Genomic DNA, 25,261 nt, shown 5'->3' on the forward strand with positions numbered 1-25,261 from the left:
TTTGCTGAATCTGGCTTGAATCAGGGCTCGGCCACCAAGCACTGTCACTTCTCTCGCCTTCACCAAGCAAACTCACTTGCTCTGCTGTTTGCCCACATGAATGCTGCTGGGGTCCTTCAAACCAAGCTGGACCCTCTTGCAAAGTCTTGATGAATTCAGGAATTCAAAGGAAAATGATTTCATATTTAGATGGCCTCTCTACCCTAATTAGGTCAATCATTTTACCATTCAACTTTTCCAAAGCTTCAGTAAGAAGAGGCGATGGGACCTAGCCAAGCTATCCATCAAGTGTGAGAGGACAAGAGAGGCATTTTCAGACATGCAAGGTCATAAATATTTACTTCCCATCACACTTTCTCAGCAAGTTACCGGATGACGTGGAAGAAGAAGGAGAAGGAAAAGGGGTAGGGAGAGGAAAGAAGAGGAGGGAGATTATAAAAAACAAGGAAGACCTGGTATGTAGGAAAGGAAGAGTCCACGCAGCAGAGAAGAGAAGGGGGTCCCGGGTTGACAGCAGCTGTGTCACCACTCAGATGAGAGTATATTAGAGACTCCAGGAGAGATGCCTTCACAGACACAAAAAGAACATCTGATAAATCTGACCATTCCATGAGAAGTTTTAGACAATTAGGGATTCGTTTTGGATTGTATTAGTAATAATAAAACTAAGCCCCCAAAAGGCAATTCTTAAGTTAGCTAAGAAAGGAAAACTAACCATGGCCCATAAGTGGCACAGCTTAGAATTAGGTTCACATGATTCTAACAACATACAAGCTGACTATTGATCGATCTGAATTACCATGTAACTATACTGAGAAGACAGGGTGAATGGAAGAAGGTGTTTGTGTGCAGAGGGAGAGCTAGCTCCTTGTCTTCTGTAGCAGAGAGTCAATAGATTATTCCTAAAGTAAAACCAGAAAAGCAAGGAGTAGTAATACGAGCATGTTATTTAGAAACATGAGTGTAAATATTATACTTGTATCATCATCTGGAAGTGAAAAGTGTTTGCCTTCCAGAAGAGGAAACCGAAGGCTGCCTTATGGTTCAGTGGCTGGCAGGCAAGTTGGGTGAAGCAGGGTCTCAGTGAGTCAGCAGGGTGGAGCCGTGGAGCTCACAGGCCAATCATATTCAGATTTGGCCTGAAGGGGCGGGCTCAACACAGGAAAGATGGCGCCTGCCTGCGGGCTGCATGGGAGCAGGGCTCCACACAGGGAAAATGGGGACGGTCCCTCCAGTCCTTGTCTCGAAGTTACACAACTGAGTCTCTCCCATATGTCTCCAACGCCTCCATAGTCACCGACCTTCTGCCAGAGCCCAGAGTAAGTGCCTTCGCGGGCCCTTTTAAAGGATATCTGGGTTTCCCAAAGCCTTCCGTCCCACCTGGGCGGTCAGAATCCCCACTGTTTTTCACAGCCAGGAGTTGTGGGGCCTCTTTTCCTGACACCAGTACTCTGAGCTAGGGAGTCTGGTGTGGTGGGCTGGGGTCCCTCTCTCTTTCATGGGGAACCTCTGTGGCTGAGATATCACTCCTGATTTTCAACCGCCACATGGGAGTTTGGGGCCAGCCCCGTTTCGCGTCTCTGTCCCTCCTGCCAGCCTCGATGTGACTTCTTCTTTATATCCTTAATTATAAAACTTCTGTTCAGCTAGACTCAGATGGTTCTTCAGGTTGATTGTTAGATAATTTAGTTGTAATTTTGATGTGTTCATGGGATGAAGCAAGCACAGTGCTTATCTACTCTGCCATCTTGGATGTCATAGCTATTTGTTGACTTACTGATGATAGCCATTCTGACAGGTGTGAGGTGATATCACATTGTGGCTTTAATTTACATTTCCCTGATGATCAGTGCCGTTGAGCATCTTTTCATTTGCTTACTGGCCATCTTTATGTCTTCTTTGGAGAAATGTCTATTCAGGTCCTCTGCCCATTTTTTAAACTGGATTGTTTGGTTATTTTTGGTGTTGAGTTGTATGAGTTCTTTATAAATTTTGGATATTAGGAAAGCTTTTTTTACTCCTCCGAATGACAGTCATCCTTTCCCGTTTTGACTCCTGACCTGTTCACAGTTTGTACCACCCATATAATTCTCAGCTTTCACTATTTCATAGCTATTAGTTCTGTTTCCACATGTAAAGGTCTTACCTCTCCAAACACAGAGCCTAACACAATGCTAGGCACAAAAGTCACGCCTAGGACACTGATCCTTTCACCTTTCTTTTCTACCTCTCCTCTCCCCAACTGAATCACCAAACAGCTTTGGGCCTCTGCATTTGCTTTCAATGTCCCGGGAGGAGTTATGAGAAGTCTGACCAATACAGAATGAAGGCCGAGTGAACAGGCCAAGCCAAGGGCAGAGCTGAAAATATCCTACCTAGCCTGTGTCACTCGTCCAGCCCCAAATCCAGTTCTTGGTTTAAAAGAATTTATCATAATAATTTAGTGCATGAGTTACAATAATGCCTTGTGCAATGGCTATAAAGGGGGACTCTGTTAGGCAAGGATCATTACTGTATGTTCATAGTTCACTTTCTTGGAACATCCTCACTTCAAGCTCTGAAGAGAAGGGACTGGCACAACTCAGAGAAATGAGAAGGTCCTGAGTCTGCATCCCATCCTGGAGAGGTCAGAGTGAATCACAGCCCAAGTTGAAACAAGCAGTTTCCATTAACACTGACACAGGAACCTTCTTGAAAACGTCTAGTCCCCATGAGAATAAGGACCTTGCTATTGCCCTGACACACAGGCCTAAAAAATGCCTACACCTTGCCAAAGGGTCTAAATGGCCCTAACAGTTAAGAGGAAAAAAATCAGCCTTCCTTCCACATTTCCACTAAATATTCTCTCTCCTACCAAATCTACAACAGATGAGGGGGACACCTGTGGGTTGAAGGATGGTCTGAGGAGTGAGTTGCAGCTTGAGTTTGTATTAGCATTCTCACCTGCCAACAACCTGCTTCAGCTGCCTGGCGTCTCTGCATGATCACATCCACCCTAGCTCAGATGGGCACAATGAGTTTATTCACCATCTGCCTGGTTCCCAAACTCACTTTGGCTAGTGGTTACGTGTCATATTTCTGGCTCCTTGACTATGGGACCTGACTTCTGGCAGGAAGCTCTGAATGATCCTGAGAACAAGCCTTTGCTTTAGGAATGTCGTGTCTCTTCCTGTGGAACTGCTGTAGTGAATTACGTCCACCCTGACTGCATGTGCAGGTGACACACAAGAAATGACTTACTTTCCTACTGACTTGTCTTCTTCAAAAAGCCTACAGACCCCACTGGAAACTTAAGTCTGGCTCTGTCTTTCCTTCCATGAGGACTGTGGCGTATACTGCTGGTTGCCTCCCCAAATCTGCCCTCTCCTTCTAGAGTGAGAGAATTGAGGCTCTAGGCTGCACAGAATAAAGACAACATTCTGAGCCTCCGCTATAGCTAGATGTCCTTCTGTGACTAAGCTCTGGCTAATAGGATACGCATAGAAGAGATGTGTTCAACTTCTGGGTTGTAATCCTCAAGGTGTAGTGAAGGACAGCACTCGCTCCTCTCTGATTTTCACCAAGTGGCTAGAATGCATCCATACTAATGAGACATCTTGGGTCATACAATTAAGGACCATACCTCATGGAGGGTGGAAAAGCAATAAAGGAGCCTGGGTCTCTGCAAACTTTGTGGAACAGACTTTTTTGAGAAGAAATAGACTTCTATTTTTTAAGTCTGGGGTCTTTGCCAGTGTTGTTTGGGTCTCTGTCACCATTTTCTAATTCATAAAAGGACTCCTAAAATGGCCAAAGCAATGCAGTAGCACCACAGAGAACCAATCACATGCCAATGGCTCTCACCACCATTCCCACATGGCTCAGAGAAAAAGAATGGATTCCTGGGTAGAGACCACTCCTGGCCCTTGGCCACTGGTACTCACAAGGACAGCAATGCAGAGGGTGCTGGTATGGTCACTGCAGACAATTAATTGCCTCTAACACTACCTGAAGAGGAAGCCCTCTTCCACATAGAGCAGTGCTTTTAATAAGATGCACAAAACAAAGGAACTGGTTGTTTGCAGTGTTTCTATGGGGGCAGTATAACCAGATACAAACAGTACCTGCTTGCCTGCTGGAGAAGGCGAAGACGATGATGTCATCAAAGGTCCAGGTGTAGTCCTGGTGCGGGGGATAGAACATCAGCTCGTCAGAGGCTTTCTTCCTGAGGTCAATCAGGAATGTGGAGTGGACCATGGGCACGGGAAAGCAGCCCATCCTCTTCCATTCTCGAATCTGAAGGTAGTCTGGGGTCCGTTTATAGAAGCCCTGTGAAGAGCAAATAGGTGAGCTCTGTGCTCTGAGCTGAGCATTTGATCTCTGGTAGTCATCTGCTAGCGGATTCCTTCTAAGTCATCATCACTTAAGTCGAAGTCCCCAAGCAAAGTCATCTTCACTGTTCTTCGCTAAGAATTTCCAGTTGAGCTTAAGAATTCCAATTTCCATATAAAGCAGTACTAAAGGGGTGGTGTTGTCAGAAATATTTCTTGCTTTCAGCATATCTCTTGATTTAAGAATTCCTTAAAAGCATATTTTATGTTGACTTATGATTGAACATTGAAGTATGAGTACTAAGTGGTGGTAAAGCAGAGCAATGAAGAGCGTAGTTTCTGGTGTCTGCCTGCCCAAGTTCAAATCCCACCTTAGCTACTACTGTCTGTAGGCATTGGTCAGGTTACTCAGCCTAGTTCCTCATGTTTGTCAAACAGGAATGATGGCACTCTCTACTCCATGTGGTTGTCTATAAAGATGAAAAGTACTTAGAATTGTGCCTAGCACCAAGAAAGCATCAATAAATATTGGCTAGTATTAAAATTACTCCACGACATTGGCTAATATTTTTAACTAAACATGCAGCATTTAAATATAGAAATAGGGTCTTCTCTCAATGAAGTTAGTTATTCAATATTCTGGTGGAGTTGCCACTGCTCCACACTTTCGGGGGCTTCCCCTTTTGAAAGCTTCTTCAGGGCAAGCATACGAGACCACCAACCTCCCTACTTTGTGGTCACATTTTCTGCCGTGATGCCAGTGCCCACACAGTAGGTGCTGTAGCCTCTTCTGACCTTCCCTTAGTGTCTGGATGAGTGTTCGGCTCAGCTAACCTAACACTCACCCCGTGGTCCAGTGGAGGGAGCACAAATTGAGACTGAGAAGATGCGAGGCTTAGAGTCATTTTAACCACCTTCTAGCTGTTTGGTCTTAGCTCGTGATTAACTTCTCTGAGAGGCTGAGTGTCTTCTCACAGGGTTGTAGAATGGATCTCATGCAATAAGGTCTATGAAGACACTTTGAAAACGGCAATTCATTATAAGAAGTATTGTAATTACTATCATTTTATTCGCCTTTAACTCAAGGATGACTTAATATCTTTAAGTTAGGAGAACATGGGTTCTCCTGACACTTCAACTTAGGAGTATTCTTCCAAGGGATAAAGAAAACACTGGTTCTTTAGAGGCCTAAGAATGCATGTCAAATATAAAGCTCTAGACAACTTAAGAACAATATTCTCAGAGTGAGAAGCTTGGAGCACTCTTGACTATGATGAATCACAGAATATCCTGGGGGCAGGGAGGAAAGAACCAGTTACTATGCCTCCTGCAGACAGGCGGAGGGGATAGTTGTGTCTTTTTTTCCACATAAATTGAACGTGGTAGGTAATAATTCTTGTTCATTGGCTCGACCACAACGCCAGGGTCATTTAAAAGCTCTGGAAACCAGGGCCTGCCTTAAGCTTATGAAGTCACTGGCCGCCCTAGAAGAAGCCTGCCTGGGGATGGCAGACAGCCAAAAACAGATGGAGATAAATTAGAGTTGCCCGAAGTTGCTCAGATTTTTCTTTTACTGTGCACAGTAAGTGAGCACATTTCTCCTGTTTGTTTTTAATGATGGAAGCAAATAAGGAGATAATAGAGCCCTGGAGGCTGCCGTCACTAGAATAACCCACCCTCGTTGCTGGTATCAGCACGTAATTCATTAAAAACAACCCTCGAGTGATTCTGCCACTGCAGATTATTAACTGAGAGTATATGAATTCAAACGAACTTAACACAGTAAAACCTTGGATTGCGAGTAACCTGGTTTGCGAGTGTTCCGCAAGACAAGCAAACATTTCTAATACATTTTAATGTGGTAAACGAGCGATGTCTTGCGATACGAGTAGTTTATTTCCAGAACCAATTATGCTCGCAAGCTAAGGTATTGTATAACGTTTTCTCACCAAGAACTGAATGACTTTTATAAGATGAACTTAATGCTTTCCTAAAAGAGGTGTGGATAATAACATGCATTCAAAACCTCTTGGAACTGTGGGACATGATTGTAATAAAGGAGGAATGTCTCATCCAGGAGTGAGCTAGAGCAGGAATTTTGCAAGCCAGTTGACATGTTGGTAGCTGTGAAAATAAAAATCAAGAGTATCCCTACTATTCTAACAGTACCACAGATGTCAGCTTTGCATATTTTTAATAATTGTCTCATCCAGTGGCTATACTGCAATTTACTCAACCTTTCCCTTAGCTCAAACAAATCAAAGTTGTTTGCATGGTAGGAGTACTTACTTCCACCATGAAAATGGAAAATTTTCAAATTTACAAATCAGGATTTTTTTCCCCCACAGAGAGCCAGTTATTAAACATTTATTAGCACTGGCCTCATTCTTCATCCAAACCAAATATAAAAGAAGGACTCAAATTTTTAGCCATTTGGATACAAGAGCACATTTAACATAAATTTTTTTCCCCTAAGCACATCTTTATCCTACATTGATACATACTACAATAATAAGTTTAATTTATCTCTCTACTTCACTAACTAAAGAATAAAAAATATTGGGTTGTCAGGAATGTCATGACGTATTTTTCTATGTTTTTCAATGCAAAAATGTGTCATGACTTTCCCAACAACCCAATATAACCAGCCATAAGCATTCATGGTAAGACAACTCTAGACTTTGAAGATTTTACAATGGAAAAGAGAGATAATGGAAATAAAAAATTCTGTTTTTAACTTGAATTTTGTAAAAACAAGCTACCATAGCAGTTCTAATTATCAGATCTCTTTGGAAATAAATTTGGAAATATATTATCAAAGGTCATCAAAATATTTATACTCTGGGGCCGGCCGAGTGGCGCGATGGTTAAGAACTGGCTTGGGACGCCAGAGGGCCCCAGTTCAGATCCACATATGAGGGCCAGTGACACTGCCCTCCACAGCTAAGATGCTGAACAACAGCTCAACCTGGAGCTGGGCTGCCCTGAGTCGCCGGTGACGGCGTAGGCTGCAGCCCCTGTGGCAGTGGGTTGCCATGGGCTACTGTATGTAGCCAGTAGTCAGCGTGAGCGGCCAGCAGCCCTGGTGAGTGGATGTCCAGAGGCCAGCAACTGATCTGCCTCACCCGGGAAGAGTGCAATGATGGTGCCAACTTGGGCCAGTGAAGCAACGTCCTCCACAACTAGACTGAAGAACAAAATGACAGCAACTTGTCTGTTCCTCTTCCCCCAATTCCCCAGCGCTGTTCCCATCCCCCAATTCCCCAATAAAAAATCTTAAAAAAAAAATTATACTCTGACTCAGTCATTCTACTTCGTTATCCTAAGAAAATAATATTAAATACAGAAAAATTTATATTAATCATGATGGTCATTATCATAGTTAAAAGTTGCCATTATCATAGTTAAAAGTTGCAAACAACTTAAATGTTTTTAAACTAAGAGAAAAGTTAAGTAAATTGCATTATAGACACTTGATGATATACTTATTTAAAAAACGCAAATTGTTACCTATGATTTAGAGGGATGGGGATTAACATGGTTTTGTGAGTTTTTTTACTTTTTTCCATTTTCATATTTTTCTATGTTGTTCTTATGTTAGCTTTAATGACAAAAAACTATTAATTTTTTTTTTAATTTCTGAATCAGGGAGAAAAAAAGTACAAGTCCCAGCAAGCTTTACTGGTTAATTTAAAGCTTTTAATGCTAAGCTCATTAGCACATTTTCCTCATAATTCATTAATACAGACGCTCTCACTGGGCTGTGGCATTGGATTTACCTCCTTCCCTGAAAATGCGTGCTCTAAAATGACATGCATGTTTCAAGGGAGGAAATGAGAAACAGGGTAACAGGGCTAGTGTTCACACACAGCTGCTGCCTTGTTATAACTCATGGCCTTAAGTCATTAGCCAAAGACTTGCCTGAGGTGTGATTCCGCACCAAAAATTTGAGTACAGGCCCCGAGACTCCAGCATGGGGGCCACGATGGTTTTGTTTTCTGCAATCATTAGACTGAGGGTCTGTGGGTTAGTCAGGAAGTTGTCGACATCTATGAACTAGGGAAAAAAAACCAAAAAGGATAAAGTCAGATGAAGAGGTACTTTTCTGTCATGGGTTCAAGAGTCACCCAACACTTCCCAACGATCTCAGAAACTTGCTCATGAGATAGGGAACTAGCTATCTCTGTTCTCATTATGGAAACCCAGTGTAGCTGATGGTTTTCATTCCGGCAAACTACATTTAGTCTAACTTTCACACAGTCAGCTCTGCCAAAGGCAACAAGCAATGAATTGGTGTTACCACACTGAGCACACACTCAATCAGGACCCACCCTACAAGATATTAACGGCTCCCACGCTTTGTGAAGGTTATTCAGAAACACTTACTGAGTGCCCACTATAGGTACAAATGGACAGACCTATTTAGGTTGTCTATGGTAACGCCAAAATGGTCCAACACAGATCCACCGATGTTATTTTAATGTTACAAGTAGTATTTTTTGTTTAAAGTACATTATATCAACCCATGCTAACCAGTGAAGCTATGTCCCACTCTTAGCTGAAGTCCATGTTAGCACTGATTCATTTACAGGGACAGAATAAAAGATAGTTTATCATATAAAATAATCACCTTGAACTACACACTGAAAAATGATAAAAACGGTAAATTTTATGTTATGTATGTTCTACCACGCACAAACAATCAATAATCAGAAGCTTTCCTTCTTATGGCAGTCAGTCTGTTTACCAAAAATGTTGTGGTTCAGCCTTCATACACTTGAGTGACACTGAAACAGCTATACAATGTTAAATATCTTCGGTACAATTTGAAAACTTCTGTGAAATTATTTGTATTGCGAGTGTGTGTGATAAATCATTGGGCTGATTTTTGTTGTAGCTGAGGGCCTGGTGATGGACATGGGTTCAAACACTCCCTTTAGGAATCAGTCCAGTGACAGAGGGCAGGTGTCAATACGTGGAATGAAACAATATCAGCTTTATCGGTGTTATTTCTCGTGTTGCCCTGGAAAACGTTTGCCAAAAGAAATGAATGAATTTTGAAGGCCACAGGTGAAGAACTTGGTTCCCTTAACCTCGTGGGCAAACTGTCTCTGTTAACATTCAGAAAAGGGAAATGGGGACTGTTGCTACTTAGGATGCTGGCCTTTCTAGTCGAGATGGGTTCACGGAGGACAGGATGGGAAACAACATCGATTCCTAATCAAGTCCAGCACTTTCTGGACCTCCCTCAAAGCACTAAGAAAAAGTGATAAAACCTCTTTGTGGAGTGAAAGTCTCCATGAAAGCCCAGCGCAATGGGGAGGAACCAGGGAGTCTAGCAGGAGATGCCACCCCCCAAATCACTCAGGAGCAAACGGGAGTGCAGTGTCAGAGCTGCTGATTTGAATCTCGTTTATATAATTAATTTCTCATCATTCCCAAATTCTTCTAAAAAGCTAGTAAGACTCTACTTTGCCGTACCTACAGCATTCCCCATGAACTACAAAGATTCAGAGTGTCCTATGCCTGTTACATGAAAGAGTTTGAATAATTCAGGAGCTTAGTCCCTTACTTACTGAAATTGCATATCAGGAGTGGGTCTGAGATGAAATCCAGCTATCCTAACAGTAAGTTCCCCAAGTTTTCCCTTGTGCCTTTATTAAAAAGTAGGGAAGGTGGCGCCTAAACAAAAGATTGTTTTGATTGACCCCACGGTTCTAGTTTTTGGACAATTAATTTGGATACATTCTAGATAACAGTTGTCAAGAAATCAAACATCTGTTTTTACCAGAATGTAGTCTGACCATTTTTCCCTCGCAGTTCGAAGGGCTGCCTGTCGTAGTTTCATCACATGGGCAAAACGGGAGGCAGGCCAGTGCTTTGGTCCAATTTCATCAGGGTAAGACCTACAATTAATAATAGTAATAGTAACATAATTACTGAGTGCTTATCTATTGTACTATGTACTGGCTCATTTAATCTTCTGGTAACCCTAGGAAGTAGCTACTATTAATGTTAGTATCATCTCCATATTACAGAAAAGAAAACTGGTACAAGGCGAGATTAAGGAACATGCTGTTTACCATACACGAGAATCTTCATATGAAATATTTCAGAGGCTTCTAAATGGAGTCCACCATGTCCCTACAAGGTTAAGTGCAGTCGCCCCTCAATATCCACGGGAGGTTGGTTCTAGGATACCAAAATACCAGATGCTCAAGTCCCTTATAAAAAATGTCTTAGTATTTGTATATAGCCTATACACATCCTCCGTATTCTTTAAATCACCTGTAGATTACTTATAATACCTAATATTATAAATGCTATGTAAATAGTTGTGAAACCGTATTGTGTAGGGAATAATGACAAGGAAAAAAATGTGGGTACGTGTTCAGTACAGATGCAACCATTGCAGTACATGCCAGCAAAAAGTGACAATTTTTTTCCCCCAAACACTTTCGATCCGCAGTTGGTTGAATCTGAGGATATGGAACCCATGGATATGGAGGGCCAACTGTATTACTATTCTCCCCATTTCACAGATGAGGAAATTGCTGTAGAGCAATTTAAGTCATTTGCTTAATATTATGTAGTTAAGAAGGATCTGAACCCAGGCATAACCCCAAAGCTCACATTCCTAGACATGTTTTCATACATTTTGCCATCAGATAAAAATTCAGAAATTTTGCAGCATAAAAATATGAGTTTCCCAAGTTTCCATAAAGGATGCCACCGAGCTCAACACACTGACGTCTCCCAGGTAAAGTGAGGTCACAGAGCAGATGTATAATGTCCTTGGGGTCTCTATCAGCACCCACAGAAAAGCCAAGCCAGGACTCGTTCATGGCCACATAGGCAAGCAGTTGAGTACCCACGAGAACCCTTCTGAAAGCCCCTAACTGGGATGGACTTTGACGCTGTCACAGCGGCCCCAAACTGGCCACATTTCAAGTTCTTGTACCCACACTGGCAGTACCTGTGCCTCAGTGAATAAACACACATGCACACAAAAATGAGGCTGTAACTATACAAATAAAATGAATAAAACTATGTACTGCACAGGAATTCTCTGGGATGTCTCCCCCAATTATTGTTCCAATGAAAATCAGTCCAATTCCTATTTTTCTGAATAGATTACCCCCAAAAAAGCCTTCCCTAATATTTCTCACACTGACCTTGGCATATTTAGTCAAAATCTGGCTACAGAGAAAATTACCAGGATGCAAATTAGGTATGTAAAGTCTTCCTGGGCCATTCTAATCAGGCCAAATTCTAATATTAAAAGAAACTGGAACCGATGTCACCCTGACAAATTTAACAATAATAAAAAAAAGAAATATTGAAAATATTTCAGAGACTAAAACAAAATCATTTTTAAGTTAAAATAACTGCACAAGGGTGTGCAAAATTTTGTATAGTGTTTAAATTTCATTTTTAATTTTTGCTCAATATGTAGATCACATGCTGGGATTATATATATATATGCACATATATATATATATATATGCACATACATATATAATAAAAGCATATACAGAAAGGCCGGCCGAATGGCTCAGTTGGTTAAGAGCTCGCTCAAGAGTTTGAGCTCTGAGCAACAGTGGTTCGAGTCCAGCCTGAGCTGAGCAGCCGCTGAGCTGCCAACAGGTAGCAGGATGGCTCAGCTAAAAAAAAAAAAAAAAAGCATATACAGAGACTAAGAATCACACACTGGGACTTGAAATTACACGCACACACACACACACACACACACACACACCACACACACACACATTATAGACACAGAGACTAGAAGAACAAAAATTTATTCTAGAATGGCACTTATTATTATAAAACAAATTTGGTTTTCAATAAATGACTTATCCTGAGGCAACTCAATTCATTCTACTTGTACAGTTCCTTAAGTTGGAATTGTAACAGCCTTAGGAACATTTATAATAATAAGTTTTAAATATATTCATTCATATTCTTATTCATTCATTGGTTCATCCAACAAGTTCTCATTTCATGCCTGCCAAAAACATAGCATTGGAGAAAATATAATTTGTATATTTTAGTCCCCGCCAAAGAACTAAAAAATTAGTTAGGAAAAAAAAATGCATGAATTATATAGTTAATGCTAGTTAGGTGGACTATTGTGGCAAAAAGCATGATCTAGAAAATAAGCAACACAAGTGTTGAGAGACAGGTAGACCTTTGTAGCTATTATAGAATTAGCAACATTAGCAACAGCTTTCTGTAGTAAGTGGGGTTTGGGATAAGAACTGGTTACAAAGAAGGAAAGGTCTTCCAGGAGAGCAAACCTGCACGAGCAACAGCTTGGGGTTGAGAATAAAAGAAACATCCTGGATAAAGCAGGTTTTCTTTATCCTGGATAAAGCAGGGAGAGTAGGAAATATGGGTGCATAAGTATAGGTGCCAACTTTAAGGAAACTTTTAAAAGTATAAGTCTAGGGTATTTGAACTTTTTCTGCAGGTACTAGAGAGTCACTGGAGTCCTTTTAACAGAAAAATTAAACCATGTTATTGGTATTTTAGATAGATTGATTTGACAGTATGGTAGGTAGGATGACTTGAAGATGGGGACAACTAAGAAATTGCTATGGTTAAGACTGGAAATGACCTAAATGTCTGTCGGTAGGAGATTGCTTACAGAATTATGATACATCCATACAATCGGTAGACTGCAGTCATAAAAATAGTGAAGAAGCTCCTCAACTATTGTTATGGAAAGATTACCAAGATATAAGTAAAAAAGCAAGGTGTATGTGAAAAGTATACAAACTTTTTCACTGTGATCCCTCAAGTACAAAAGCTTTACACTCAAAATATGAATAGATAATATCACTATTTTAAAACATATACCTCTGTGGTAATTTACTTGTGAACTGATGAGAACCCTCACTTGGCTGGTACCTGTAAAGAGGAAGTAAAGAAGGAGAGAGAAATATGGAGTGCTGTCAAAAGAAGAAACTTACTGGATACACAGATGAAAGACAAGGAGAGGTCACATGCGCCTCCATGACAGACAGCCTGCACGGCTGGAAACGGTTAAGGGAGGAAGGGTCAATGTTCTCGTGCTACTCACTCAGGTTCGTCCATAGGTCTCCACTCCACATAGTGATAGACTCTCTGTACATTTTTCAACCACTCCCTGAGGATTTCCGTCGTATTATCCACGTTGTGATCAGTGGCTGCCCTGCATGAAAGAACAATAGAGTTCAGTTATGTCATTCAAAGGAGGAGGGAGAAATCCAAGAGACCCCAAATTAACAGAAAGGAGAATGGCCAGTTCGGGGAATTATATATATGAAAGTGATACATATATATATATATATATACAGTAAGTCCCCAACTTACAAACGAGTTCTGTTCTGGGAGAACGTTCGTAAGTCGGATTCGTTCCTAAGTCTGACAAAGTGAGTCTTATACACCTTTGACACAAATATACAATGTAAAGCCAATGGTTGAATGATTTATGTTAAAAGAACGAGCAATGTCTACCATCTCTTTGCCTGGGTCCAATCTCTCAATTATTTTCTCTTTTGTTTCCATGGTTATTGCTTCACGCTTCCTAGCAGTCCCCTCCACATCACCACTGCTTTTCCTCCTGCTTCCAGACATCATGGGCTCTGATTGAGCACTGCACTACTGTACACTATCGCACTGTACAGTAAGCACACAGCAGCACAACTGTGACAATGTCCGGCAGACATGTGAGCTACTTCCGCGATTTTATCACATCTACGAATGTTCATAATGCGAGGTCTGTTCATAACTGTTAAAGTTCACAACACGAATGTTCGTAAGTTGGGGACTTACTGTATATATATATATATATATATATATATATGTGTGTGTGTGTATATATGTATATGTATGTATGAAATATATAAAAATATTAAGCATGACAAAGAGGGATTATAATGATTCATGGTCCAAACTGGACAATGAATTTCTAAAGTGCAAGGTACTGCTTAAAATCATCTCTGTGTCATTAGACCCTTAAACAGGGCTAAGCCAATACTAGAATCAATAAATGGTTGTACTAAACAGCATAAGCATAAAATGAATAAGGTAATTAATCTTCTTGGAAATTTTCTTGTTTGTTTTCGTTTTTAGTTATCCAAGATGTAAACTCTGCCTCTTAACTTCACTAACAACTCCCTTCGATTGAAGCCACAATTCAGTAGCAGTTTCATTTCAAGTGCATTTACAGGTCACGACAAAATTTTTAGTCAGTGCTGCTTTAACCACATGCACTAGAGGACAAAGCCACAATAACAGTTCCCAGTATAAAACTCAAAATCTAAGGTATCTTCATGGATCTATTTTGGATTAACTTTATCATCACTTACACAAAACAGGGTACCTTCAAAAGCCTTCAGACAATGTATACAAAATTTGCTTCTGTTCTACCTTGAAAGTATATCAAACCGACCCACTTATAAAGGAACATTAACTCACTTATTGAAACAAAAACATTTTCAACTCGTATCACAAAGCAATCTCTTGCTGTGTACAAGATACACATCTAAAATAAAGTAATTCAGAACATCTGAAAACAAAGAGTCATACCCGTCAACTGGAAAAAAAAATAAGGAAAGCAGGGGTTATAATCTTGACATCAAATAAGGTAGAATTCGGGTCAAAAATATTAAGCAGGACAAACAAGGACTCTATAGTTGTAAAGGATGTCATTCACATCACGGATTTAATAAATGTGAATATGTACCTTCTTATAGTACAGGGTTAGCAAACTTTTTGTTTAAGAGACAGATAATAAATATTTAGGCTTGCAGACTATACACTCTCTGCTCCAACTTTTTAACTCTGCCATTTTAGCAGTAGAGCCTTCATAACTAATACATAAAAGAACGAGCATTTCTGTGCACCAATAAAGTTTTATTTACAAAAGCAAGCAGCTGGTCTGCAGGCTGTAGTTTGTCAACCTCTCATATAGAGGAAAGTATAGAAATTGCAAGAAAAAGCAGAATACCAATAATAAGAGATGTGAACATACCACTTTCAGATGAAGACTGTACAAATGGTGAAAAAGTAACTCCATAGAGAAGCTCTATAGAACACATTAACAGAGACGATATTTTCTTCTCAAGTACACTTGAAACATTCACAAAAATCGACCAGCAATTACATTACAAAGAAAGCCTGTATACAATTGAAATAACATCAACAGCATTCTCTGATCATAAAGCAATAAGACTAGAAATTAGTAAGGAAATAAAAGCAAATAATTCCATTAAATACTCTCTACTAAGCTTCTATTGAGTAAAAGAAGAAATACAAACCAATTTCATAATTGATAACAGTGAAAACACTACATATCAGAATTTTGTAATACAATTAAGTTAGTGATCAGAGAAAATTTTAGCTTTATGTCCTTAAATCAATAAAAATAAATGAGTTGAATTCCCACTCAAAAAGTTAGAGAAAGAGCAACAAACAAGCATTGAGAAGTAAATAATAAAGATAAAGGTAGAAAGTCACAAGGTAGAAAACAGAAAAAGAGTAGAAATAATAAAGAAAATGTTGCTTTTTTTGAGAAAAATTAACAAAAGACAGCCATTAGTTAATCTAATCAAGACAACACAAATATAAAAAATAAGAAATGACAAGGATGAAGGGATTATGATTGATATGGAAGCATTTTTTAATAATAAGAAATTACTTTGTACAACTCAATGAAAACAATAAGTTGAAAACTAGGTATAATGGAAGATTTCCTAGGAAGATGCATGCTAGCAAAACTGACTCCTCCAGTAGATATATAAAACGTAAACAGAACAATTTCCATGGAAGAAATGAAGAAAACAAACAAAAAATCTCCACTAGGTCCAGATGGTTTCACAAGGGAATTCTAACAGATATCTTAACAGACTAGATAATTCCAATGCTATATAGATTGTTCTCCAGTGCTCAAGGGTGAAAAAATGAGAAAATGCCAAGTTCTTTTAATAATGCAAGTATAATATTGATATCTAAACCTAATGAAGATACACACACACACACACAAACACACACACACATGTGCACGCACACACACAACTACAGACCACTACCTTTTAATGAATATGCTGCAAAAATTCCTACATAAAATATTAGCAAACAGAATCCAACATCCTGTTAAGAAAATAGCATATAGCATGGCCTAAGATGGTTCAATATGAAGGAAATCCATTAATATAATAAACTATGTTAATAGTCCTGAAGAAAAATCATATGATTATCTCTCTAAGTGCTAAAAAGGTCTTTAACAAAATTGAACACCTATTCCCGCTTTTTGAAAAACCACATGGAATACAATTAAGACAGGAAGGAAGGGCTAACAGAAAAGAAAGAGTCCTGGGAAGGTGGAGGCCTCTGAGATTTTTAAAGGGAGTGAAAATGCTTAGATTTTATTGGTGCTTCAGCAGTTCCTTCTAGGAAGGAAAACTGTGGGTATTATCAACAGCAGGGGTTCCCTGGGAATATAACCTTGATAAGAGCAAATGAAGAGCTGTGAACAGTGGTTACTTCTCCCATAGATGGCAAGTTCAGTAAATAAGATTTTATTAAGACCAATCCATAATGGCTTTTGTCCTTTCTACTTGAGCTTTTGGAGATCATGGCTACTTCAAAAACAACAAATGAAATCTTTAAGAGAAATAATATTCACGAATGTTCAAGAGAAAAAAAAATTGTTAGGCAAAGCACAGTGGAACCCCATGACACATAGGGAATACATTTCTGTCAAACACCAAGTAACTTGAAATTATGTCACTTAAGAGCCATAAAGTATAGAAAAATGGGATAGAGGTGTGTTTCTAATATTTGATAGAGGTGTTCCTAATATTTGAAAATCTTATTTCATAAAATGGAGATTTGAACTAAAACGAGTCTTATTAAAAACCAATGGCCATCTTGATCTACTTCCAAGTCTGTTCTGGAAATCATATTAGCACCAGCTCCGCCTTTCAAAATGAGGTCTAGGAGGGAGGGAATCCCATAGGCCCACCTGGACATTCCATCACCTGGAGCGGGAGAGAGGTGGTGTGTGCAGCGGACAGTGGAGGCACACACGCTGAGCACTTTGGGATAAAGATGGGGTAATACGAGGAGGTGAGAAAGCAGGACAGAAAGCAAAGTGGGAGGGAGAGGGTCATGAGCTCCACCCAGCTTTCAACTGTGCTGGGAAGGGCAGCACGTCAGAGAGAATCACATTCACCGTGACACATGGCCATGAGCCACCGACGTCCACGACATAGCCATGAAGGGCACCAAGAGAATCCAACCACTCATCTCAAAGTATGGAGATGGACAGAGCAATTCCTGAAACTGGGACTCAGTTCTCATGCACACTATTCCTTACTCAAAATATTATGAGTAAAAGTAAGTTAAAACAAAATCACAGTGTATCTTGACTACCATGTTAGCCAAAAGTTATGAGAATTCTGTTATTCCCAAATTATTGAGTTGTCGGAAAAGTCATGATGTATTTTTTCTACGTTTTTTTTGTTGCAAAAATGCATCATGACTTTTCCGACAACCCAATACTTACAGTGCTGGAGAATTTATACATCATCTTCTTCTTTTCTTGATTATTGGTTCATCACACAGGACTCAAATTCTCTTTACCCTCCCTCCACATTGATACATTTCCTAATTATTTGAACAAAGTTGGTCTTTTTTGTATGAAATTTATTTGCCTGGTGTCCAGACGAACAAGTCCAAACGCTGAGTATCCATTGACAAACATCCTGAGATATGAGCTGCTTGGCGTGTGCAAAGATAGCTGCGTCTAATTAAAAACAGGAGCATAGATTATAAATACTCTCCTTATCGAGTTGAAAATATTTCCTATACAGTTACTTCCCCACATTGTTAAGATTCTCCTTCACGGTTAAGACTCTCAGGCTTCCAAGGAAAAGAGGAAACCCTCCGGCTGTGGTCTGTGGTCCGAGGGCCATCCACACCGGTCTTTGATATGCAGGGTCAATGTCCTGTGCTGCCCCAGAGGAAGAGCGGGGCCAGGGGACCAGCCCACTGAGGAAGACTCGTGCTCCCCCATCAAGACTCACTGTCCTGCCTCTCCACTCCCCTGCAGAATGCCAATCAACAGAAATATCCAGGCAGACACTTCTTAAGGGCTGCCTTTTAATCCCTCTGACAAAAATGTGTTTCCTGTGAATGCATAATCAGGAAAGCACGCAGGCATGGCTGCATTCAGAGACCTGGAGAGAGAGAAAGTACAGGCCCAGATGCAAGCTCCCGGGAGGAAACACGAGGCTTGAGTTAAGGGTTCTGTTTTCAGAGCCCTGGAGAAGAATCCAACAGCGCAAGGCCTATCCTGCTGTGAGACTCCACAAGCAACTGGACACAAAGAGCTCTGCAGCTGACATGGATTTTTCCATCAATCTGGGAAACTGAGGACACAGAAGACTGAACCACTCGGAAGAAGCCCAGGCATCCCCTCCAACCTGAAAGCTCCATCCAGCCCCACGGAAAATGTGCATCACCTTGGATCTACTGTCCTCCTTCCACTCAGACCAGGAAAGGCACCCAGAGAGGGAACAGACATGGCTAAATGACTCCTTGAAGAAAACACATGCTGTGAACAGACAGCTGGAGAGGTGGTCTGTGAGCGATTTAGTGTCCTAATTAAACTGGAAAAGCTCTGTTTATGAAAGCACAAGCACGCGCCGGCTGGAGACCATGCTCCCCGTCAATTTCCCCAAGTGGAGTGGACTCACACTTAAATCAACAAGGCCCCCCCTCTCCCCCAGGTCTCTCTGGCTCACGATCAGACGGCAAGGAGAGCGCAGCACTTGAGCCACGCCAGTCCTCGCACAGCTAATGTTCTTGGAAGGCCACGTTGGGACAGTGACTTCCTTTCATCTCTAGGGAGCATCAGGACCTGCCAGCCTCTAAGAGGTTTCCCTCTTCCACGTGGCCCTGATATGCTGCGGGGCTCACGGGTGGTCCCCTCTCTGTCCGTTGGTCTTGCCAGCGTCCTTTGGAGCTAGTCCCTGAAATGGAAGCACTGATGGGAGCAGGTGCAGTCCACTTGGCCTCAGAGGCAAGTCTAGGCCATTTCTCACCAGAAGGCTGCCCATCCGCTTTCTCTCTGATTCTGCTTCTAATTCCTCTTCCTCTTCTCTAGCTCTGCGTGTCAGCAAGGGCCCATGTCTCAGAGTCAAAGTCAAATTGGATAAAGGGAATTCAAAAATATGATCAACAGCATGTGCAGGGAGCTCCTTGGCTAATGAAGTCCCTGGCTGCCAGGTGCCTTGTCACCAGTACAGGGAAAGGTAGAGCTCATAGAGCAGACCAGTGAATCAAAACACATCTGCAGAAGCATATCGTTATACTACTTTGACTGTGGCAAACCAAAACAAAAACAAAAATGAGATTTCTCCAGCCACGTCTAAATATAGTGACATTTCTCCTTGTTCCCTGTCAGTTTTCATTCCTCAGCCTTGGCTCTTAAACTATTGGGATGTAGGAAAAGTCATGACATATTTTTTCTATGTTTTTCATTACAAAAATGCGTCATGACTTTTCGAATAACCCAATAATAGCCAATTTGAAATAATCATCACTGACTCATTTATTTTTACACGACCTACCAAGGTTGTGAGTGCTAAACTCACATGGATAAGCGTGGGACCACTGGAACCATATAAAGATGCAGACCAGGCCTCTCAGCAGTTGGAACATAGATGCTGAGGAAGGTGTCCTCCTGCTCACTTCCGTCTGCACTGACCCTCAGGGACCATTCTCAGCTTCCGTGCCACCCCAGAAAGTCCAGACTTTTGACGCGACAGGACAACAGGACTGCAACCAGTGGGGCAGGATAAATGTAACACTGTGTAATAGCTGATCTTTGCTGCCTCAGAACCTTCCAGATACATCCCCCAGAGGCTCAAGGGAAGAGGGATGGAATGAACAAGGTTAGTCACCTCCTGGATGGTTCACACCATGACTGGTGAGTTGGCAAAAGTGGATTTTCCAACTTGAGATTTCAAAGACTGGACTACCCTCTTAACTCCCTCTTGTTTTCACCCAGCAAGGAAGGCTCGCTGGTGTAGAAAATAAAGGGCTCCTCCTTAAAATCAATTTCCACTTTTGGAAGCAACTTGGTAAAATTCCTTTTCAAGAAAGGTCATGTCACTGAGTCCCTCCACGTCTATTTCTGTTCCCAGGGAAAGCCTCACCAGCAGCTGTTTTCTGCCAATGGGAAGAGATATGCTTGGCCACTCGGCAAAATATGATGATGGATTCCTGCTTCTCGGTTGCTGTGTAGAGCTGTTTAAAATCTAGAATCCATCTGCTGGGTGGAAAATAGACATGGATGTGGTTAAGAATACAGATATGGAGTGGGGGGAGGAAGCTAGAGATTTCTCCCAACAAATGCCTTTTCCTAAGTCCTGCCATGTCCGTTAGTCGCCCTTCTTCCTACTGAATGAAGAAATTAGGAAAATCTCTTTTCATGAAACCCTCCTCACCAATAAAATCAATATTTATACTCCCTCAACATCCCTCCTCGGTATGTCCCACTGAATTCCAGAAACACAGGCATTACACACCTGAAGGCTAGGCAAGAGGGATGTAAAAAGATGTTTGATTCTGGAAATGCAGTCAGCCAAGGAATTAATCCCACTCCTAAAAGACCAGAAAGAGGAACGGTAAAATTTGCCAAGTGACCATTTAACAGTGAATTCAAAAGTCTGATATCATCTTAATAAAATGAAGATGAACGTAAACATATTACAGATGAGTCTTTTCTTGATACTTTTGATTCTGAGCTGTAGTTTTCCTGTCTTGGTGTTAAGATCTCCTCACCCATATGTGATGCACTAAGCTATTTTGAACCGTATGATTAGCTAAGTTAGGCATTATTTGTATCTCCCCATGTTATAGAAGAGAGGGCTGAGGATGAGAGGTTACAACTGGTGAGTCATGCAAATGGTGGGAGTTAGAGCTGGGACTCTTCCTTTAAGGCCTTCTGATGCCAACCCCATCTCAAACTCCACAACGACCCTCACCCACAGAGAGTAAATGCCCACCTGTCAGATGGGGAGGAATTCTCTGCCTTGTCAAGGATATTCATCAACGTGACCAATATGAAAATCTCAGAACAAAAGGATGGAAATGTCCCAGTGGAAATAAAACAAGAAAAATGAGAAGATTCATCAGTTTCCCTATAAGCTTTGCTGAGGTTCAATTTAGTATAATTTTTCTTGGAGTCAAAATCCTTGGAATTCTACGACAATATCAGCACCAGTGTCCAAGACAAGATAAATACTTTTTTTCCTGTTTTTCTTTGTCCTTTGTTTATTCTTCCCACTCTTTTCCACCCATTCTTCAGTTCCCCTTTTCTCTTCCTTGATGGATATTGAAATTCCATTAAGTTGTTTATTTTGTGGATGTGCCCCAAAGGAGTGGAGTTACTGGTGAAATGTTCCTGCATCATCAAGAATGAAAGCACTGATAACTAAAGGGAGGTCACAACAGGATCCAGACCACATTCTCCAGGGTCCCTGAACCTCTCCAACCCCCAAACACTTCAGGCTAGATTGGATGGTCCATACCTGTAATTACAGTGGTTCCCTGCCCATACTGCCAGCCTTCCTCCTGCTCCTGTATGATAATTAACTGGTTTTATGTCTTTCTCCATTCCCAGACGCTCTTCCCTCAGGATAGGATGATCCAAGTAGCTATCAGAGTTTACTGTGTGAAGCAGGCACTTATCAAAGGCCTGACCAATGAATGAATGAACGAACAATTTCCGGGGGATTTTTCCCTACCCAATGCAAATGCCTACAAAGGCTGGGCACAGATAACATAAAGTGAAAAGGGCCATGTATGAGCTAACAGCGTGAGCATAGTGCTTTCAGGGTTCATTCCATGTTGTAGCATGAATCAGCACTGTGTTCCTTTTTATGGCTGAATACTATTCCACTGGATGGAGGTACCCCAGTTGTTTATCTATTCATCCGTTAGTGGACATGTGGGTTGTTTCCACGTTTTAGTTATTATGAATACTGTTGCTTTGAATATTTGTATACAAATTTTTGTGTGGACACATTGCCCTTGGGATTGATGCCCACATTTTAAATATTATGGAAAATAAAGAAAATAGATTTTATTGTATTTTCTATCATTTAAGAGAAACTATATGTTGCAGGTGCTAAGCTCTAATCCTTACAAGGTGTGTATTATTACTCTCATTTTACAGATGAGGAGCCTGAGTTTAGAGACTTTCCCAAAGTGTGGTCTCTTTTCACTTGGACTTCATCTCTGACATGTATTTGTCTTAGTTCCCGAAATGCGCAGTTTTCTGTTCCAAAGCAGCAAAGAAGGACCCTTTACTCTGCTATGGGAATATCTTGATTGTATGTCACATGAACAGATGCCACAAAGGAGTGTGTGTATGTGTGTGTGTGTGTGGGGGGGTGCAAATATGCCAGAAGTGTCAGGTCTCAGCAGCGTTGCCAGGCAGATGGCACCGTGTGCACAGTCGGCCCTCAGGCCTGGCAGGGCGGTGCCCTGATGAAACATGAGGTCATGATGAACAGGGGCCAGGGTGACCACAGAGAAAGTCACAGCCCAAGGACTGGGCTTGCACTATGCAAGCGCTATGGGAGGACCTCCCCAGCAGGAGCCACAGGCTGTGTGAAGAGGGAAACTGGCTGATCTGAGCTCCAAATATACAGAACAAATTACTTGGGGTCATTCGTGTCTGAAGACCATTGCAGTTAAACGAGACAGTAAATATTTTAGTCACCCATGGATCCTGAGTTACTTGTCACTATTACTTAACTAACCTCTTCGTTCATCAAATAAAAGTGTATGAAGTCAGGAGACATGGCTTTCCCACCAACGAGCTCTGTAATCCTAATGAATTGACTCGAGCTCTCTGTGTCTCGTGTTTCCACCTGTAAAGTGGAGCAACAGCACGTGCTGCAGTACTCGGCTCAGTGGGTTATTCGGAGGAGCCACCCGCATGTAAAAGAGCTTTCAAGAACACTTACTTTTGAAAGCTGGCCTCTCCCTACATGTCCTCAACACACTCACACACAAACATGTGCACACACACACACACAAAAAAAAAATACAGTAATATGTTTGGTTTGCGAGCATAATTCGTTCTAGAAACAAACTACTTGTATTGCAAGACATCACTTATTACCATGTTAAAATGTATTAGAAGTGTTTGCTCATCTTGTGGAACACTCGCAAACCAAGTTACTTGTAATCCAAGATTTTACTGTACCTTCAAATAAGAAATAAGACAGCCTGTTAAATAGGCCCTTAAGATACATGCAATAAACAAAGCTCAACAGGTGCATTTAAGTCAAACAAAACAGAATTACCAGTCTATCATTTTTTTTTAAGAATAAAAAATACATATGCCCATTAAAACTGAGAAAATGGAAGAATAGAGCAGCAAAGACCGCTATTTGTCTCAGTATCAGCTTTCCTCTTCTTCCCGAGTCATAGTTTCTAGCTAAGCCTATGACCATCCATCCAGCTTAAGGACTAGGTCGTAAGCTCCATAACCACAGGATGTTTATCTGTTCTGCTCACTGCTCTGTCCCTAGCACTTAAAAGAGTGCCTGGCACATAGTATGTGCTCAACAAATACTTGTTGAATGGTTCTCTTCTCATCATATTTGGACTTAATGAGAACCGTGAAAACACCTATACAGTTCTCTCAGCCCCACAGACATCTGTGCATGTCCTCTGCACCTCCTCTGTGCCAGGCATCATGGTAACTTCGTTGCTGGTGTAAAGATGCTTCCAGTGTCTCAGAGCTTATCAGGAAGGACAGGTGTATCAATAAATAAGTGTAATTTGTCATCACACTTGCAATAATGGACATATAGCAAGTCTCCAGTTGCCAGAGGGGAGGGAGTGGCCGAAAAGGTGTGGGAGGAATCGCTATATGAGAAGCCTGAACTGGGATTACAGAATGAGCAGATATTTAAGGGGAGGTGGAAGGTAGACAGAATGTTCCAGAAGGAGAGGTATGAAGCAGTATGATGTGTTTGAGAACTACATGTCATTTTGTTGGTCTAGGACTTATAGGTCAAAGGAGTGAGGTGGCTGAGAAGGTCAGGGAGCACACAGCTCTCCCTCAGGCATGGGATACGTAGAGGGGGCAGGGAACGTGTGGGTCCCCCTTTCCTGGGACCCCAGCATCTTGCCCCGCCTGAAAAAAATAGACTGGTGACTAACTCTCTGCAATAATGCATTTTGCCAGGTTGTGGCAGGTACTGCCTTCAGCATGAATCTATTCTTTGAATTCCTTAAAGGAAAAGCTCAAAATACACAGCAAGAGCTGGCCCACTTTATTCCATTTTCATAGACATATAATGGATTTTCCGGGAAAGGTGTGATTTCTAACATCCTGGCCCGTTTTCTTCAAAACTTCATTGATACTTCTCAGAGCACGTGCTCTAATTTCTCACTCAAAATTTGTGCCCGGTACATAGTAAACATTTAGCATGTGCTTGTTGGATAACTAAGTAAATAAGTAAATGTTGGCATAAATTGATGACAAAATAAAAATATGCTCTCCATAGTTAATAAATATCTATCTACCACTAAAAAAAAGGAGCAGCAAATGTAACAGAAGAAGCCTAAGTTGGCATAAAGAATTTTAATTTTTTAAAAAGCCATCAAACTTCTTCCTGCTCTAATACTTGTCTCCCCATTGCAAAAGCTGGGCTAGAAAAGTGAACAAACAGAAAGTATCCAATGTGCAAACTGAATTCAAGGCCATTTTCCCACAGAGTTGCCTACAATCAGAACTTGGTTCTGGCTGACCAAAAAAAAAAAAAAAATCTGTCCAGTCCATTGCTGTTACCCAAACCTGTTGTTGTCTTGGTTCCAGAAATAACATGCCTGGCCAGCTCGTGAGACAGAGAAAAAATGTTTGCCTTGAA

At 41.1% G+C, this 25,261-nt stretch overlaps 1 protein-coding gene across 1 annotated transcript in view; it reads right to left on the reverse strand.

Moving 5' to 3' along the window:
* The window catches only part of COLGALT2 (collagen beta(1-O)galactosyltransferase 2), a 91,683-nt gene that overhangs the window by 27,067 nt on the left and 39,355 nt on the right, over positions 1-25,261 (reverse strand). The window contains exons 2-5 of the mRNA XM_019635580.1: positions 13,399-13,509; positions 10,099-10,216; positions 8,232-8,366; positions 4,104-4,308 (exon numbers count right to left, since the gene is read on the reverse strand). Of these exons, the coding sequence (XP_019491125.1) occupies positions 4,104-4,308; positions 8,232-8,366; positions 10,099-10,216; positions 13,399-13,509 (569 nt within the window). The remainder of the gene's footprint in view (positions 1-4,103; positions 4,309-8,231; positions 8,367-10,098; positions 10,217-13,398; positions 13,510-25,261) is intronic.

The sequence above is a fragment of the Hipposideros armiger genome, unplaced genomic scaffold (assembly GCF_001890085.2).
Source record: "Hipposideros armiger isolate ML-2016 unplaced genomic scaffold, ASM189008v1 scaffold_22, whole genome shotgun sequence".
Taxonomy (NCBI): Eukaryota; Metazoa; Chordata; class Mammalia; order Chiroptera; family Hipposideridae; genus Hipposideros; species Hipposideros armiger.